General features: G+C 42.6%; 1 protein-coding gene across 4 annotated transcripts in view; it reads right to left on the reverse strand.

Moving 5' to 3' along the window:
• Nucleotides 1–9,614: 9,614 nt before the first annotated feature.
• Nucleotides 9,615–20,898, reverse strand: part of PKHD1 (PKHD1 ciliary IPT domain containing fibrocystin/polyductin) — a 707,308-nt gene continuing 696,024 nt past the window's right edge. For all 4 annotated transcript variants that reach the window (XM_056564010.1, XM_056564009.1, XM_056564011.1 and 1 more), the window contains 2 exons: nucleotides 18,856–19,014; nucleotides 9,615–9,757 (listed from right to left, as the gene is read on the reverse strand). In XM_056564010.1, the coding sequence (XP_056419985.1) occupies nucleotides 9,723–9,757; nucleotides 18,856–19,014 (194 nt within the window). In that variant the 3' untranslated portion in view covers nucleotides 9,615–9,722. The remainder of the gene's footprint in view (nucleotides 9,758–18,855; nucleotides 19,015–20,898) is intronic.

A 20,898-nucleotide genomic window follows, 5' to 3' on the forward strand; every position in this document is an offset into this window, starting at 1 on the left:
CGCAGTTCCTTCAAATGCAAATAACAATGTAGAATAAAGTTCATTTGGTGGTTTCTGGTTCCATTTTTGTAGAGTCAAAAGAAGAATGTTTTTTTAATGTATTCAGTAAACACAATGTGGAGCATTATAGGAATTTTATATTAAAGGATTAATTAAAAATCTTGACAGATATTGATATGAATGATTCTGTTTTCAGAGAATTTCCAAGTAGGTTTGTTGCATAATGTTTGCATCTCATTTGTATGCGGCGCTATGATATTACTTTTGCATATGATCTGCATAAATTTCGGCATGGAATGTTCCTTTATACTTGGAGGATGTAAAGCAGCCATTCAATAAAACAAAAATTGTCAGGTAGAAAAGTTCTTCGCCATTTACTCGCCCTGTGGGAAACTACTGTGGGGCGATCTCAAGTTATGGGGGTAATTTCCCGGGCTGCGGCAACAATCCATTCTTTTATGGTTTTTTTCCTTGAGTATTTCCTTGTGGTGTTCTCTTCTTTTATTTACACTGTTATGTTTATGGTGCGCTCAATCAAAAAGAACCAATTATACCTTACAGGAAAATAAAAATATGTATCCTGCATCTAAAATCACCGAGGATCTGAGCGCTTGGCTCTAACTATAGGAAAATAGAACTGTCCCTGTATATTCTCCTTAAACATATGCTGAGCCGGATAATAAAAGTATCTTAAAGGGGTTGTATAGTTTAGAAACACAAATTATACATACCCTGCTGGGGAAATCTGAGAGGTCCTCTGTTTAAAGGGGTACTCCAGTGAAAAACATCTTCAAGATCAAGATGTCTTGATCGCGGATGACTGGGGTTCCACACTGGTCCCCAGCAGCGGGACGCTGCTGGGGACCAGTGTGGAACCCAAGTCATCCGTTCACGGAGTGAACTCCATTCCGTGCCGGATGGCTGGCAATTGCAGCCGTCACACCCCCTCAATTCATGTCTAGGGGAGGAGGCGTGATGGCTACGTACCAGTCATCACATCCCCTTCCACAGACATGTATGGAAGGGGCGTGGTGTTGCATCACGAACAAGGAAGCACCAAGCTTCCGTGTTCCGGATGCCGCCGCTGCCAGCCCGGGGATCAAACATACTTTAGATAGGGAATAAGATATTTTTGCCTGAGTACCCCTTTAAGATTCTCATCTTTTGGAGAGAGTGTCTCATTCTTTGGAGGACTTGTCCTGTCCTGTTTTACACAGAAAACTCATTGATTTGAATGGGTACTGTGTAATACTTTATTTCCCCTGTGGTGGCACTGTAGGAAAATAGAACCTTACTGCAAGGTTTCTCTTCAGACAGTAAAAGCCATGGTTTTCAGATTGGTATTCACCTTAAAGTGGTACTCCGGTGCTCCAGCATTCTGAACATTTTGTTCAGAATGTTTGGAGCCAGAGACCATGATCGTGAGGTCACGATCACGGCCCCTCATGAGGTCACATCACGCCCCCACTTATAGACATGAATTGCACAGCATGACGGCACGAGGGGCCATGGCCATGACTAGTGATGGGCGGCATTGCCCATATTCGAATTTGCAATATTTCGCAAATATATAGACGAATATTCGTCCTATATTTGCGAATTTTGCATATTCGTTATATTCGCATATTCGAGGAAGAAAACAGTGAGGGGGTGGGCAACTTTACTATTGGTTGCTAGGGATGTTGTTGATAACCTCTGACAAGTGTATTTGCATCATTCTAATTGGCCTACAAGTGAAAAGAATTAGTGTGTGAATATTCACATATGCGAATATGCGCATATGCGGAAAAAAGTGAATATTCGTAATTTCGAATATATAGCGAATATATTTCCACTATTCGCGATATTCGTGATAAATATTTGAAATGCGAATATTTGCCCCAACACTAGCCATGACGTCACGACCGCCGCAAGAACCCGGGTGCTATGGGAGGTGGCGGAGGGCCCCAGCAGAGGGACCCCCCCCCCCCTGAGCAGACATCTTATCCCCTACCCCTTTAAGGTGGCCATATATTTTTAATAACTGTTGGCTGAACAAACTTATCTCCAGACCTCCCCATACACATAAATGTTTGGCATGGCTGAGCACTTATGTGTTGTCTATAGGGAGGATTAGATTAGCTCTAACAACAATAGGGTTTGGCTTAAAACCTTAGATACCTTTAATTTCAAGAGACCTTCTTACAATTAGGCATTGCCCAAAACAAGTATTTCTGTTAATGTGACTACCGTATTTTTCGCCGTATAAGACGCACTTTTTCTTCCCCAAAACTGGGGGGAAAAAGTCGGTGCGTCTTATACGGCGAATACACCCCTATCGCGGCGGTCCCTGCAGCCATCAACGGCCGGGACCCACCGATTACAGGACATTACAGGACATCACCGATCGTGGTGATGCCCTGTATTAACCCTTCAGATGCGGCGATCAAAGCTGACCGCCACGTCTGAAGGGAAAGTGACACTAACCCGTCTGTTCAGTCGGGCTGTTCGGGACCGCCGCGATTTCACCGCGGCGGTCCCGAACAGCCCGACTGAATAGCCGGGTTAGTGCTTACAGGACACCGGGAGGACACCCGGAATACCCCTTGAGGTGTTTAACCCCTTAAGGACCACGGACGTATGAGTACGTCCCTGCGCCCTGGGTCTTAAGGACCAGGGACGTACTCATACGTCCCAGCAAATTTCGCATCCCACCGCGCGACGGGTGGGTTGCGAAACCGGACGCCTGCTGAAATCATTCAGCAGGCGTCCCAGGCAAACGCCGAGGGGGGTCCCGGGACCCCCACATATCGACGATCGCCGCAGATCGTCCGAGAAATCGCGCGGGTGATCTGCGGTGATTCCGGTCAATCGGGTCAATGATGACCCGATGACCTGGAAATAAATGGTGATCGGTGGTGTACAATACACCACCAATCACCTACCATTGCTGGGGAGCGGTGACAATACTGTCACCGCCCCAGCAATGCTGCTATTGGCCAGCGATCGTCCAGCCAATAGCAGAGCGGCAAAGGAGGGGTTAACGGCTCCTTCCCGCTGCTGTACCCGCTCTCTGTGTTCAGTCAGCGGGTGCAGCAGTGAGGAGAAGACCGTCGACCCCCCCTCGAAGCCGGAGCCCCTCAGGAGCCGTTACAATAGGGAGAGCAGTGTATAGGGACAGGTAGGACTGATAAAGTTAAAAAAGTTTTAAAATTTTTTTAAAAAAGAAGAAAGAAGTACCCCCCCCCGACCCCTAATAGGTCCCCAAGGGTCCTATTTGGGTCTGATCCCTGACCCTGGGTCCTATTAGGGGATCAGGGAGCTGCGTGCACCATCCTTTTTTTTTTTTTGGCAGCAGCCTTTCCCCCCCCCCCCCAATTATAACACACCGTTATATATAAAGTAGTACACCAAGCACCACATACACACTTCCCTGCCCCCCCCCCCCCGTGAGTCCCATGCCCTGACCCATTATAACCTGTTGTTGGTGAAGAATAAGGATAAGAGGGATGTCCTTATGCTCACCACTATTCATGGGAATGGCAGCACCCCTGTCCCTGTGCGAGGCACCGTGGGACCGGTCCTCAAGCCCGATTGTATTCTGGACTACAATCGGTATATGGGGGGAGTTGATCTCTCAGATCAAGTCCTCAAGCCATACAACGCCATGCGGAAAACATGGGCATGGTACAAAAAAGTTGCGGTCTACTTGGTACAGGTTGCCATGTACAACGCTTTTGTACTATCCCAGTACGCTGGCAACACAGGGAAATTCCTCCAGTACCAAGAAGAAGTTCTAAGGTTCCTGATCTTTGGCGACCAGGAAAGATCAGGCCGGACTTACCAAGGGTCTGGAGTTATAGGCGCCAGGATCGTCCCCGGCCAGCACTTTCCAGGTGTGATCCCCCCACTGGAAAGAAGGGACGAACCCAGAAAAAATGCAGAGTGTGTTTCAGGAAGGGGATGCGCAAGGACACCACATATCAATGCGAGACTTGCCCAGATAATCCGGGCCTCTGCATAGGCTGCTTCAAGGAGTATCACACTTCCATGGAGCACTACATTTTCCCTTTTCATTTGAATTTTCCATAATTTGACCAATGTACCAAGTCCAGAGTACATTCCAAAATGTAACCCCCATAAAATCACTAAATTGCCCAAAAAAACCTGGAAAAAAAAAAACAAAACCTGATAAGACCTCTGGGGGTGTTTTTTCAAAAATGGGTCATAGGTCACTGAGTCACTATCATCGGGGACTTTTTATGTTGTCTCAAATGTGCAGCGCTCTCTCTCCACCTGAGCATGTGCGCATTTGAGGCAACAGGTTAGGGACGGCCACACACATCACATTCCCAGAATGATGACTCAGAGCATAGGGTTTGGGGCAGGCATATTTTTTTTAGTTTTGGCTATACTCTGGGTCATCATTCTGGGAACATTTCCTGTTTTATTATGTTTTATAATTTCCTGGCCCACTGTACCCCATATTAGGGGCCTCTGTACCCCACCTGTCTACCCCAGTTACGGCCCGTTGTCCCCCATAGTGTTCCCCTATTTTAGGGCTCAGTGCTCCCCCCATTAGCGCTCCTTGAGGGGGGGTCCCATATCCTGGCTCCATATCAAGCTAAAGGTCCCTGACTGCGCTCCCACTCAAGCAAGACCTGCTGTGCACCCGCCAAGCCTAAATCATCAAAAAATAAGGTATGTTCTTACTCCAAAGAAATGTATTTACAAATTGTGGGGTGTCTTTTCTGCTATTAACCCTTGTAAAAATGTAAAATTTTAGGGGAAACACACATTTTAGTGAGAATTATTTTTTTTCTACATATGCAAAAGTGGCAAAACCTCTGTGGGGTATTAAGGCTTACTTTACCCCTTGTTACATTCCTCAAGGGGTCTAGTTTCCAAAATGGTATGACATGTGGGGGGTATTTTGCTGTACTGGCACCATAGGGGCTTCCTAAATGCGACATGTCCCCCCCATATCAGCAAAGTTTGCAAATGTGACTCCTTCTCTTCTGAGCATTGTCGTTCGCTCGTAGTGCACTTGACGTCCACTTATGGGGTACTTACATACTCAGAAGAGATGGGGTTACAAATTTTGGGGGGTCTTTTCTACTATTAACCCTTGCAACAATGTGAAATTTGTGGGGAAACCCACATTTTAGTGATATATTTTTTTTTTTTTACATATGCAAAAGTCATGGAATCCCTGTGGGGTATTAAGGCTTACTTTACCCCTTGTTACATTCCCCAAGGGGTCTAGTTTCCAAAATATAATGCCATGTGTTTTTTTTTTTTTTTGCTGTCCTGGCACCATAGGGGCTTCCTAAATGCAACATGCCCCCAGAGCAAAATTTGCTTACAAAAAGCCAAATGTGACTACTCCGCATCTGAGACCTGTAGTGCGCCAGCAGAGCACTTCTCACCCCCATATGGGGTGTTTTCTGAATCGGGAGAAATTGGGCTTCAAATTTTGGGGGGAATTTTCTGCTTTAACCCTTTGTAAAAATGTAAAATTTTTGGGAAACCAAGCATTTTCGGTAAAATTTTGTATTTTTTTTTACATATGCAAAAGTTGTGAAACCCCTGTGGGGTATTAAGGTTCACTTTACCCCTTGTTATGTTCCCCAAGGGGTCTAGTTTCCAAAATATAATGCATGTGTTTTTTTTTTTGCTGTCCTGGCACCATAGGGGCTTCCTAAATGCGGCATGCCCCCAGAGCAAAATTTGCTTCCAAAAAGCCAAATGTGACTACTCCTCTTCTGAGACCTGTAGTGCGCTAGCAGAGCATTTTTCACCCCCACATGGGGTGTTTTCTGAATCGGGAGAAATTGTGCTTCAAATTTTGGGGGGGTATTTTCTGCTTTAACCCTTTGTAAAAATGTAAAATTTTTGGGAAAACAAGCATTTTATGTAAAATTATTATTATTTTTACCTTTGCAAAAGTCATGAAACACCTGTGGGTTATTAAGGCTCACTTAATTCCTTGGTACGTTTTTTTTTTTTTTTTTTTTGCTGTTTTGGCACCCTAGGGGCTTCCTAAAGGTGACATGCCCCCCAAAAACCATTTCAGAAAAATGTTCTCTCCAAAATTCCCTTGTCGCTCCTTCCCTTCTGAGCCCTCTACTGCACCCACCGAACACTTTACATAGACATATGAGGTATGTGCTTACTCGAGAGAAATTGGGCTACAAATACCAGTAAAAAATGTCTCCTTTTACCCCTTTCAAAAATTTCAAAAACTGGGTCTACAAGAACATGCAAAAAAAAATGAAGATTTTGAATTTTCTCCTTCACTTTGCTGCTATTCCTGTGAAACACCTAAAGGGTTAAAACACTTACTGAATGTCATTTTGAATACTTTGGGGGGTGTAGTTTTTATATTGGGGTCATTTATGGGGTATTTCTAATATGAAGACCTTTCAAATCCACTTCAAAACTGAACTGGTCACTGAAAAATAGTGAGTTTGAAAATTTTGTGAAAAATTTGAAAATTGCTGATGAACTTTGAAGCCCTCTGGTGTCTTCCAAAAGTAAAAACACGTCAAATTTTATGATGCAAACATAAAGTAGACTTGTTGTATATGTGATCCAAAGAAAATTATTTGGAATATCCATTTTCCTTACAAGCAGAGAGCTTCAAAGTTAGAAAAATTCTAAATTGTCATTTCTTTCATCAAATTTTTGGATTTTTCACCAAGAAATGATGCAAGTTGCCACAAAATTTTACCACTGTGTTAAAGTAGAATATGTCACGAAAAAACAATCTCGGAATCAGAATGATAACTAATAGCATTCCAGAGTTATTAAAGTGACAGTGGTCAGATGTGCAAAAAACGCTCTGGTCCTAAGGTGTAAAATGGCCTGGTCCTTAAGGGGTTAAGGTTGAAGTGTTTAAAAAATATGCAAAAAAAAACATGTAATGTAAAAATTAGAAAAAAAAAATGTAATTCTACAATTATTACTTGACTGAACATAATATTTATACAAAGAGAAAGAAACAGTGAAATGATAAGCTATCAAACTTTTTTCCCATCTATTTTTATGAAAGCAGACCGGTCATTGATGTACTGCTATGGAGGCAGATGGAAAAGCCCTTGTATGTTCATTCATAGGACAATGTCACAGCATTCAACATCCCATTCACGGCGCGGTACGTGGAATCCAGAGGACGCAAGCTGCCACCTGGGACATGCAAATAAGCTCCTCAAGAAAGCGCCTAAGGAGCTGTTCATTAAGCTTGAGCATTTTTATCTTTTTTGGGGGGTTAGGGCCTCCTGATGGTGTCTTCATTTACAGCACTGTAAATCAACCTCTATCACTGTCATACCATATTCTAGGTAATTCTCACTGAAGCAATTGGGGTCATAATTTGTAAGAACACGAACAAGGGCGAGGAAAGTCACCATATACTCGGCGAATGCGTGGAGCCCGTGCCGTGACAAACGCTTTGTGTATTTTAATTGCCGGGGAGAGACGTCAAACCACAAACATTATCAAAGTCTAAAAGTAAATTGCATAAGGTTCTTCAAGATGGTGACCCCTCCAAGGGAAAAGGGTTCATTCAGGTATTCTACTCACTATATGTTTCTGAGAAAGCTGGATGACAACCATTATGGTCACTATCCAGAGGTGGACTGAGAATGTGGACAATGCTTGATGGCCCAGAGCACAGTCTATAATATTTTTTTGAGGGTTGGGGGTCCACCCCTGCAGACATTACAGGCCCCAGTGAGACCCCATCTCCTAGGACTGACACCCTTCTGCTTTGGCAAGTAGCATATTTTCTTTATTGTTCACCAGGAACAGCTCCATAAATTTTGTAGTGGCAGTGCCTGGTATTGCAATTCATTGTAGGTCAAACCAATTGAATCCGCTAATCATCAGGGGTGCAAGGTTCAGACCACAACAGTATGATATTGATAGCCTATCCTAAATACAAATTGATATATTGTCACGATAAAGATATTTCTATATTGCTGACGATGCATGAGGGAGATGTAATGGAGGGTACCAGTCATCACCAAGCTGAGAAATAGATTTAAATAAGATAATTTAAAAGTAAGAGGATAAGAAGGCAACTGTACAGTGAAGAAAAGCCTCATGGGTATCAGGAGTGGTGGATCAATGAAAGGGTTGGTACTCTCTAAGACACATAGGTCTGTATAGGAGTTGTAGGCCCAAAATTAAATGATCTACACATGGCAGGTTCCAAACTATAAAGAACGAGTGTGTCCTGATCCCCACTACCTCTAACATGGCCACAAATTCAATTTTGTATTTTAGACGGATTCAATGTTTACACTGTGGTGTCTCGGTACCGTATTGCATACCGAACCTTGTATGGTGGTCCCCAAAGTCAGAGTTACTACGTTCAGGTAGGGTCCCCCAGGTGGGACAGCCCCTAGTCGCCTCCTTCTACTCTAATTCTATAGTGTTTATATGTGTATATATTTAATAAGGTGTGTATTAAAGATAATATATAGAGTACTTACCTTGTTAGCGTCGCAGGACCTTCGGTCATGTGACTATGTTAATTTCTCTATGGTATGTTAGAGGACCTTTTGGAGGTCCTTCGGTCACATGTTACCCATAACCCTTTGTAAAGGTGATTGACAGAAGTATTGGACCAATTAGCTCTAGTCCAGCCCCTGCCCATATAAGGGAGCTGTAGCCAATTATCGCTCTCTTGGGTTGCTGCTCTCGTGGATGCCGGACTAGCAGGAGGGATCTGCGCAACTTGCAAAGACATGCTAGGCCTGAAAAACCTACCAGCCTCAGCAGACTAAACTGTGAGGTCTAAACTAATCCCCGCTAAAGCTAGCGTTACTACTAGACTGCAACTAATCCCCTAAATCCAGTGGAACAGCGCATATCATCCTAAAAACTCTAAATAGTTTAAGGTCCCAACCTTTGCCAATCTCCAAGAGAATTTGCATGTATAGAGACTGTTCCTGTTGTGAAGTTTGCATAAAATCTTGGGTAAAGTTCCAACTGTTTTCAGCAAACTCTCTGGTTGTGGACATTCAATTATTCTATACCTCCCTATCACTCTTGGGAAGGGTGGCGGTAGGACAAGCATTACAGAGGAGCCCTCACCCTGGCGTCACGAATAGCAAGGGTTAACCAGACGCCCTTTAGTCACCGCACAGCTACACCCCATATACCCTACTCCCCCAGGCTATCACAACAACTTAAATAATTTCTGAACTTGTGTATGTTTTCCTAGCAAGACACTGCAACGACCCCAAAAGTCAGGCCAACAATGAATTCCTCTCCATGAAGACACAGAGAATGTCCTAATATAGACGGTCTAAAGGAATCAAGTAATGGGACATTTTACAGGGTGCAGGTTGCTGACCTTTTACCTGCATGGAGTGTATAGGACATCCAACTATGGGTGACCCAGACACCATTTGACACCATGACAACGTAGGCCATAAAACTGGACATATTGACACAGGTTTTCGTGCTGACCCGCAAAACGTCATTCAGAGCAGAATTATGAAAAATAGATAAAAAGTGGTTCAGTGGTCCTGAGATCTAGAGGATTGGGCCATGCAAGGAGATTCAGCCCAAGGTTGTCAAGGGAAGATGTAGGCATAAAATAGAGAAATACAAGACAAGTCGTTCACAGAAGTTTTTATACATTTGAAAAAATTCCAAAATTCACCAAATGGATTTTCTCATGAAGATCAATTTCTATGTGATTCCATTCTTATGTATCGTTATATTTGTATTTAACTTCTTGGTTTCTTTCTGTTTTCTTTTATTCCTATGAAAAAATAAAATAAAAAGTTTATTATAATTTCAAAATCTTGGTGGGTCACACGAGTCAGGTAATAATTGTAAACATTGTCATTGCCTAACCTGGATTAAAAGTCTCTTCCAGCCCTATTTCGGTGTCGGATCACTGGGATCTCTAGGATCTCTAGGATGGAGACCTGAGCCTCCTGTGGGAATCTCCTGTCAGATCATGTATGTATATGGCTGCTACACTGGATGTCATTGGTAGTGCCAGGGAAAGCTATGCGCCGTACTCAGCTATCCCCATGCTCCCATAGACAATAAATGGAGAAGCCTCACACATGCACAACCTGCTGGTTATTTACAACAGGAGACTTGGGCCCCATTCTCGAGATCATGGTGTCTATATTCAGTTCCTAGCCTGGAAATTTTTTTGCAAAGACAATTAATAACCTGAACAATCCCTCCTAGCCTTGACAATTCATAACCAATTCATAGCATGGACAAATTGTAACCTGAACAATTCCTCCTAGCATGGACAACTTCTGAACTGGACAATCCATAGCATAAACAATTCTTAGCCCGGACAATTCATGACCTGGTAAAATTTTGGCATAGACAATACTTCGTCCTGGCCATTTTCTAGCCTGGACAATTTCTCTTAGCAAGGACAATTTGTGGCCTGGACAATTTCTAGTCTGGACATTTCTTAGCATGGACAATTCAAAGCCTGGAAATTCATACACTGGCCACTAGAGATGAGCGAACTTACAGTAAATTTGATTCGTCACGAACTTCTCGGCTCGGCAGTTGATGATGACTTTTCCTGCATAAATGAGTTCAGCTTTCAGGTGCTCCGGTGGGCGGGAAAAGGTGGATACAGTCCTAGGAGACTCTTTCCTAGGAATGTATCCACCTTTTCCAGCCCACCGGAGCACCTGAAGGCTGAACTAATTTACGCAGGATAAGTAATCAACTGCCGAGCCGAGAAGTTTGTGACGAATCAAATTTACTGTAAATTCGCTCATCTCTACTGGCCACGTCAAAGCGTGAACAAGACATACAGCAACATGGAAAATTCCTAGCACAAATACTTCATTGCATGGAAAATTCACATCTTGGTTATTCAGTTCATGTATACTTTGGATATTTTGCTCAGAATTAAAGGGGTATTCCAGTGGAAAGCATTTTTTTTCTTTATAAACTGGTGGCAGAAAGTTAAACAGATTTGTAGATTCTGCTCCATACAAGATTTGTAAATTACTTCTATTAAAAAATCTTAAAATCTTATCTTTTCTTTTTGAACTTCTTTTCTGTCTGACCACAGTGCTCTCTGCAGACACCTCTATCCATGTCAGGAACTGTCCAGAGCAGGAGAGGTTTGCTATGAGGATTTGCTCCTGCTCTGGACAGTTCTTGACATGGACAGAGAACACTGTGGTCAGATTGAAAAGAAATTCAAAAAGAAAAGAACTTCCTGTGGAGCATACAGCAGCTGATAAGTACTGGAAGGATTAAGATTTTAAAATGGAAGTCATTTACAAATCTGTTTAACTTTCTGCCACCGGTTAATTTAAAAACATTTTTTTCCCTTTAAAGGGGTACTCCGCCCCTAGCATCTTATCCCCTATCCAAAGGATAGAGGATAAGATGTCAGATCGCGGGGGTCCCGCCGCTGGGGATCCCCGGGATCTCCGCTGCACCACCACGCTATCATTTCTGCACAGAGCAAACTCGCTCTGTGCGTAATGATGAGCAATACAGGGGCCGGAGCATCGTGATGTCACGGATCCGCCCCCCCGTGATGTCAAGGCCCACCCCCTCAATACAAGTCTATGGGAGGGGGCATGGCAGCCATGGCTGCCACGCCCCCTCCCATAGACTTGTATTGAGGGGCGGGCCATGATGTCACGAGGAGGCGGATCCGTGACGTCACGATGCTCCGGCCCGTGTATTGCTCATCATTACGCACAGAGCGAGTTTGCAGGATGCTGCAGCGGAGATCCCGGGGATCCCCAGCGGCGGGACCCCCACGATCTGACATCTTATCCTCTATCCCTTGGATAGGGGATAAGATGCTAGGGGCGGAGAACCCATTTAACTCAGAGCGGAATCCCCATGCAGCAGAATCCCATTGATCTCAATGGAGTTGTGCTTTTCAGTATGGAAGTTCTGTATCAGAATTTTCGACACAGATCAGGATTCCTACAACGTATTTATTATTTGGGATATTTCCTTGGACAAGTCCATTAGTCAACAAGTCTTTTCTTTCCGAAACATCATCCAGCGCGGATCTGATGAAGAATTTCTGTAGCGTCCATGGGCCCTTATCCAGACATCTTCTGTTGTTTCATCCTTGTAAGGCTGCATGCACACCACATTTTTTGCAATACAGTTCCCGTATCAGGTTTTTGATGAACAATGGATTCCTCAAAACCTGACTAAACTGTATCAAAACCTGTGTACACATTTCAACCCATATACAGTTAAAAACCGTATACGGTTTGAAAAAGGATGTCCGGTTGCATCCGTTTTTTAAGAAAAAAATGTAATACGTTTTTAACTTTTCACTCCATTGTGAATAAAGTTTCACTTGTTTGATTGAAATTCCAAGAAAAAAAACTGTGCAAAGTCAAAAACCATATGGTGAAAACCGGATGAAACCGAACGCACATACGGTTCTGTACGGTTCCCATTGACTCCCATGTTAAAAAAAATACATATACGGTTTAATACAGTTTTTCACCCAGACCAAAAACCGTGGTGGGTGCATGCACACCACGTTTTTGCTATCCAGTTCCCGTATCAGGTTTTTTGTAAAAAACGGATAGGCAAAAACCGGACTTAACCGTATTAAACCGTGTGCACATAGATCAACCTGTATCCGGTTGGAATCGTGATGTACGGTTTAATTCGGTTGTGTCCGTTTCCACCCTAAAAAAACGTATACGTCTGTCAATGTTCGCCTTGTTTTTAAATAATGTTTTTCCAGAAAGAACATTCTAAAAGCTGGGTAGTGTTTTCGGCTTGCATTGCGCATGTGCAATAATAAAAACAGAGGGATTAAAACGGATGCAACCGTACACTCATACCGTTTAGTCCGGTTCTCATTGACTTCCATGTTAATAAAAACGTATCCGGCTGGGACCTAAAAACGCTGTATACTCCGGTTGCGAACACGGCTGAAAAACTGGGCGCAACCGTGAAAGTCGCCAAACGGACATAACCGTAATATGATGCGTTTGCAATACGGTTTGCAATGTTAAGTCAATACATCTGATTTTCAATACATTTTAGTACGGTTTTTCAAGGAAAACTGTATACGGGAACTGGATAGTAAAAACGTGGTGTGCATGCACCCGTAGGCTACGGTTTTGGGTACAGGGAAAAAAACTGACAAAACCGTACAGGAAGCAAAATGGACACAACCTGATACATCTTTTGGCGTACGGTTTTCAATGGGGAGTCCATGCATACGGTTTTCACATTGAAAACGTATACGGGAACTGCATTGCAAAAACATGGTGTGAATGCAGCCTGATACAAGACAATACAAGACAATAATGCAGCCTACAAGACAATTAACATATTTATTATTTGGGATATTTTCTTGGACAAGTCCATTAGTCAACAAGTTTTTTCTTTCCGACACATCATCCAGCGCGGATCTGATGAAGAATTTCTGTAGCGTCCATGGGCCCTAATACTGTCTGTATCGCTAGAATTGTGGATGCCGGCATTGATCCCCATCTGATTCCTCAGCATTTATCTCCTCAACAATGACCATTACTACAACGTTCCGGCATCTTGTTAATTATTACGTTGTATGACCGATGGGAACTGTAGCTATCGCCATCCCCGGGTATAATGAAAGTTCACTGCGCTCAGGTGTCAGGGGACAGTCCCAGCCTCCCACTGCGAGTTTATAGACAGAACTAAGTCAGCACACATTACGTGTCAGAGCCAACATCAGACGGAATCAGTTTCTTTGATCACAGACCTCTACAGGAAGCTTAGATCTCAGACAAATTAGATAAAAATGAATTTATAGCAGATCTGTATCCTCGGGCACACACAGCTGAATCCTATCTTAGGAGTGGTATGGTAAGTATCAAAACATATAAATTGTAGCATTTCCTTTCTTTATGTCTTTCTGATGAATTCTAATTGAAATAAGACAAAACTTTACTTGGATCTCTATTTGCCGGGTAATTAATTCGGAAACATAACACAAACAACGCACGTGCGGCAAACTGGGCGTCCGCCCACCATAAAAAAGTCAAGAAAAATGAATCATTCCCAAAAAATATTTCAAGCAGTTTTTCAGGGTAAAAGGTCTTGATAAGTGAAAACTTCTCTTAAAGGGGTACTCCCGTGAAAAACCTTTTTTTTTTTTTTTTTTTTAAATGAACTGGTGCCAGAAAGTTAAACAGATTTGTAAATCACTTCTATTAAAAAAATCTTAATCCTTCCAGTACTTATTAGGGGCTGTATACTAAAGAGAAATCCAAAAAAGAAATGAGCTTCCTCTGATGTCATGACCACAGTGCTCTTTGCTGACCTCTGCTGTCCATTTTTAGGAACTGTCCAGAGCAGCATATGTTTGCGATGGGGATTTTCTCCTACTCTGGACAGTTCTTAATATGGGCAGCAGAGGTCAGCAGAGAGCACTGTGGTCATGACATCACAGGAAATACATTTCTTTTTTGGATTTCTTTTTAGTATACAGCCTCTAAAAAGTACTGGAAGGGTAAAGATTTTTTTTAGTAGAAGTGATTTACAAATCTGTTTAACTTTCTGGCACCAGTTGATTTAAAAAAAAAATTTCCACGGGAGTACCCCTTTAAAGGGGTACTCCGTTGCCCCAGTGTTTGGAATATTTTGTTCCGAATGCTTGGAAAAAGCTGCGGGGGAGAGTTGTGACATCACTGCCATGGCCCCTCATGATGTCTTGCCATGGTCCCTCAATGCAAGTCTATGGGAGGGGGTGCCGCAGTCACCACACCCCCTCCCATAGACTTGCATTGAGGGGGCGTGGTGTGATGTCATGTGGCGTCACGACCCCCACCGCTGGCACCCAGCGTTCTAGAGGAACGCCAGGTGCTGCACAGAGATCGTGGGGGTCACAATCAGACATCTTATGCCCTATCCTTTGGAAGTGACTTTTTAATCGCTTTTTTATTCATTACATTCTTGAGTTGCAGTTAGTTAATAACTACAACTCCCAGCATGCCCTGATACAGCAGCTGCCCCAAACGAAAACTACAACTCCCGGCATATATATATATATATATATATATATATATATATATATATATAGTATAGATCAGTGTTTCCCAACCAGGGGTGCCTACATCTGTTGCAAAACTACAACTCCCAGAATATATATATATATATATATATATATATATATATATATAGTATAGATTAGTGTTTCCCAACCAGGGGTGCCTACAGCTGTTGCAAAACTACAACTCCCAGCATGCCCGGACAGCCGTTGGCTGTCCAGGCATGCTGGGAATTGTAGTTTTGCAACAGCTAAAGGTGCTCTGGTTGGGAAACACTGGTATAGTATATGGTGCAACATTCCGGGAGTTGGAGGATTGGTTGGATAAACACCGGCCATTGCCTTGCCGGTATTTTTTATATAAAAAATACCAGCAGGGTGGCCAAAATACCGGCTATGCCTGTAAAATACCGGCCAGGGGAAACCCTACTTACAGATCATGTTTTGTGTGTAGGTGCAGAATGGACTTCAAAATCTTGGGTCGAAGGAAGCTCAATCTAAAACCAATCTGGGCCAATTATTTAAAGGGGTACTCCACTGGAAAACATTTTTTTTTTTAATCAACCGGTGCCAAAAAGTTAAACAAATTTGTAAATTACTTCAATTAAAAAATCTTAATCCTTCCAGTACATATGAGCTGCTGTTATGATCCACAGAAAATTTGAATTTCCTTTCTGCCTGACCACAGTGCTCTCTGCTGACACCTCTGTCCATTTTAGGAACTGTCCAGAGAAGGAGCAAATCCCCATAGAAAACATCTACTACTCTGGACAGTTCCTAAAATGGACAGCGGTGTCAGCAGAGAGCACTGCGGTCAGGCAGAAAGGAAATTCTAATTTTCAGTGGATCATAACAGCAGCTCATATGTACTGGAAGGATTAAGATTTTTTAATAGAAGTAATTTACAAATCTGTTTAACTTTCTGGCACCAGCTGATTATTATTTTTTTTTTTCAGTAGAGTACCCCTTTAACTGACAAATGTGAGATGTGAAGGTTTCAACAGCTCCATTAATGGGGCAATATAAAATATTGTATTTATTTTTTCAATGCACCAATTAAACATTAATTGCTAACCTTTGTAGACATCTAGTAAGAATCCACTCTGCATACAATGACTGATGTTAATGGGGTATGACAATGAAATACAGTGACCCCCCGACCTACGATGGCCCCGACATACGATCATTTCAACATACGATGGCCTCTCAGAGGCAGCATCAACATACGATGCTTTTTTATGTCGGGGCCATCGCATAAACGGCTATCCGGCAGTGTAGACTGCTTCAGCTGCCACCGGATAGCCGTTTATGGTGCCCCGTGTGCTCCGCTGACGATCACTTACCTGTCCTCGGGGCTCAGGCGTGTCCTCTTCGGGATCCCCTGTAGGCAGTAAAGTTTGGTGCCCAACAAGTTCTGCGTTCAACTCCCATTCATCGTTAAAAGGGCCTGTGCATGGAACTTTCTGGGCATCGTACAATTGTACCGCTCAGCATCAGTTGCGTTTTTCCGCAGCGATCTGTGCAGAACGGTCAGTAAAGCAGCTCTGGACTATAAAGGGGTATTTCTGCTTTATACATCTTACCCCTCCCTATTCAAAGGATAAGGGATAAGATGTATGATTACAGCGGTCCCGCCACTGCGGACCCCCGCGATCTCGGTGCAGCCCCTGGCGGGGACATGATGTCACGACCACGCCCCCTAGTGATGCCACGCCCCCTCCATTCAAGTCTATGGGAGGGGGCGAGACGACCGTCATGCCTCCTCCCATACACATGAATAGAGGGGGCGTGACGTAACTAGGGGCTTGGCCGTGACGTCACATCCCCATTTTGTAAGCAGCGTCTGGCACAGAATGCCAGGGGCTGCACCGAGATCGCGGGGGTCCCCAGCGGCAGGACCCCTGCGATCATACATCCATTGGATGGGGGATAAAATGTATAAAGCCGGAATACCGCTTGTTAAGTTAGACTAGATTTGACTATTTTTTGCCAATACAAATCCTAAATGTTATCAGTGGATTGAGGTTTATACTACATTTGTGCCCTATAAACAGAATGGTGATGGGGGGAGCGGAGCCATTGAATTCTATGGCCGAACAGAGTCACCTAGTGACTCAGTTTGGGACCTATGCGCTGTTTCAAAAGCTCAGCATTCCGTGCTTCTGAGTCCGCCTAAAATGGTGCAGAGGTCCCGGACTCAGTCATCAGGTGTATACATCTTGGGTATAGAATACAATGGGGTTATAATTAAAGGGGTATTCCAGGGGAAAAAAAACTTTTTTATATATATCAACTGGCTCCAGAAAGTTAAACAGATTTGTAAATTAATCTTCTAAACTGGGCGGTTCCCTAGAAACATGTCATCAGAGAGTACTTAGACAGAAAAGAACAACCTTAACTTCAGAAGCTCATAAGTACTGAAAGGATTAAGATTTTATATTAGACGTAATTTACAAATCTGTTTAACTTTCTGGAGCCAGTTGATATACCGTATAAAAAAAAGTTTTTCCCTGGATAACCCCTTTAACATTATACATCGGCATTCCATTTTCGACAGGAACGTAGTGTGAACCTACCCTAATCCATTCTTCCGATACTACGCTTTGTTGGTTTCAAAGATGAAACTGTCCACAATCGGTCCGAGGATATTACACATTTGTAATAAGGTTTATAGATTTCCCAATTAAAATGTGTTTTACCCGCTCCTTTCCCAGCTGATTATACCGAACAATTTCTAAATCAATAGTATTGCATAAATTAGGACAATCTGAGAAAGTTTTTCTTTTTGCATTTAAGAGATCATATTTTGTGAATATTAACAAAAATAAAGCTTATATTATGCCCCTGAGCCTATCATTTGGAAGACAGAAGCAGAAGTAGATAAAGTACAAAAAAAAAAAGAAAAACATAATGAAAAGTAACCATGTGAGTAATCCATGCGCCCGCACAAAATTATATTTTGGGAAGGATTAAAAAAAATACATAATAAATAATAATAATTTTATTTATATAGTACCTACAGATTACGCTGCGCTTATAAATATATAATACTTCTGATCAATTAGATGCGTTTCTGACTTGATAGAAAAAGTTTGTCGTTAAAACATTTTGCGCCAGGATATGTGTTTTTTTGTTAAGTATTTATGAGGAGTACATTTTTGAGAAGAAAGTCACAAAATCCTTTATTTTATTTAAATACTTTCTCACAAGGCTCAGTTCCTGTACAAGTAAATCGGTCAAATTCTTTGACACTTTGCCTATTTCTGAACCCTATCTGGTTCCATTAAAGGGGTACTCCGCCCCTAGACATCTTATCCCCTATCCAAAGGATAGGGGATAAGATGTCTGATCGCGGGGGACCCGCTGCTGGGGACCTAGCGATCTCGGCTGCAGCCCCCCAGACATCCGGTGCATGGAGTGAACTTCATTCCATGCTGGATGACTGGCGATGCGGGGCGGAGGCTCGTGACGTCACGGTCATGCCCCACTCATGACATCACGACCATGCCCCCTCAATGCAAGTCTATGGGAGGGGGCGTGACGGCCCCTCCCATAGACCTACATTGAAGGGGTGTGGCCGTGGCGTCACGAGTAGGGCGTGACCATGACATCACGAGCCTCCGGCGCTGAACCTGACGCTCTAAATGATAAGATGTCTTGCCCCTTTAAATACTTGGGCCCAAAAATCTATACAGAATTTTGTATGTGTATTTTTATTTCTTATTTTGCCTTTGCAGCAGCTACCTGGCACTATCCAGTTTACAGTCGCGTGCACCGATATAAGACACATAAGTGAAAACTGAACTTGGTCAAAAGAACAATAAAGCTGTGATACTCACGTTCAACCTTTTTCTTTTTAAAGAAAAAACAAACAAAAAGCAATAACACGATAGCGGAAGCTGCAGAGCTGAGGATGACCAACATGAAGATATTTTCTTTATCGTGGCCAAGGGAAACGGAAATTTGGAATTCTTTGGATTCGACAGACAGTGCCACCCCTGCATGGAGAAGACAGATGAGAGACAGGGTAAAGAAATTTTACTTTTTTATAGAAAAGAGAAAAACATACTGGTCGCACTTAAAGGGGTACTCCGGTGGAAAACTTTTTTTTTTTTAAATCAACTGGTGCCAGAAAGTTAAAGGGGTATTCCAGGAAAAGACTTTTTTTTATATCAACTGGCTCCAGAAAGTTAAACAGATTTGTAAATTACTTCTTTTTTAAAAATCTTAATCCTTCTAATAATTATCAGCTGCTGAAGTTGAGTTGTTGTTTTCTGTCTGGCAACAGTGCTCTCTGCTGACATCTCTGCTTGTCTCGGGAACGGCACAGAGTAGAAGAGGTTTGCTATGGGGATTTGCTTCTAAACTGGGAGTTTCCCGAGACAGGTGTCATCAGAAAAGAACAACTCAACTTCAGAAGCTCATAAGTACTGAAACAGTGAAGATTTTTTAATAGAAGTAACTTACAAATCTGTTTAACTTTCTGGAGCCAGTGGATACATTAAAAAAAGTTTTTTTCCTGGATAACCGACAGATTTGTAAATTACTTTTATTAAAAAAATCTTAATCCTTCCAGTACTTATTAGCTGCTGAATACTACAGAGGAAATTATGTTCTTTTTGGAACACAGTGCTCTCTGCTGACATCACGAGCACAGTGCTCTCTGCTGACATCTCTGTCCATTTTAGGAACTGTCAAGAGCAGCATTTGTTTGCTATGGGGATTTTCTCCCACTCTGGACAGTACTTAAAATGGACAGAGAGGTCAGCAGAGAGCACTGTGGTCATGATGTCAGCAGAGAGCTCTGTGTTCCAAAAAGAAAATAATTTCCTTTGTAGTATTCCGCAGCTTATAAGTACTGGAAGGATTAAGATTTTTTTAATAGAAGTAATTTACAAATCTGTTTAACTTTCTGGCACCAGTTGATTAAAAAAAATAATAATTTCCACCGGAGTACCCCTTTAAGTCAGAATATTCATAATTAGAGTTGAGGGAACTTTTGAAAAGTTTGGTTTGCCGGACTTGCCAAACTTTTCAGAAATCACGAGTTTGGTTTGACTCGAACCGGCAATGAAATAAGCCCCTAAACACGTTTATAACACTGCCTAACAGCTCCAAACACCTATCTAACACTGTTAGGAATATAAAAGTGGGAGATTTATCAAAACCTGTGCAGAGGAAGAGTGGTGCAGTTGCCCATAGTAACCAATCAGATTGCTTCTTTCATTTTTCACAGGCCTTTTTCACAGGCTCACTCACCTACTATATGGTATATGGATCAGTTAATGTGCATACAATTGTATAGGATGCCTATATTTGCTCTTTCAGTAGGGTTTTACATTGCAGCAGCTTGTGACTGTTTCATCCAATACATATTGTTTTCCACAGAGCACTTGCAAACAGTCCTCAGGGGTGTTGCCAGGAATTTGGGATGTTTTTGGGTGGGGCTTAAGGGAAACTGACAGACATTCGCATTTAAATCCAATTCACATTTAAATCCATTCGCATTTAAATCCAATAAACAGGGTAATAGTGTGGGTGAAACTGACTAAAATAATGCATCACCTACTTACATTTTTGAGTTACTGGCTCCATTGCTAGTATGCAAATATGTCCCTTTGCGCAATTAAGGCGACATTAAGCTTTCCAAGTTTTCCTGCCTTCTTCCTCTGTGCTCCCATATGCCCAACCATTTTCTCTATATGCATTGGTAGCTTGTCTCCTGTAGGTAGGACCCTCTGTAGGTAGTTTGACCACCTTCATATGTAGCTTTTCCCCTTAAAGTAGGACCCCCTGTAATTTTCCCCCTGTAGGTATTTTTTACCCTGCAAAAAGGACCTGCTGTAGGTAGTGTGCCCATTCTTGGTAGGACCCCCTATAGG

This window comes from Hyla sarda, chromosome 3 (genome assembly GCF_029499605.1).
Source record: "Hyla sarda isolate aHylSar1 chromosome 3, aHylSar1.hap1, whole genome shotgun sequence".
In the NCBI taxonomy this organism is placed as follows: domain Eukaryota; kingdom Metazoa; phylum Chordata; class Amphibia; order Anura; family Hylidae; genus Hyla; species Hyla sarda.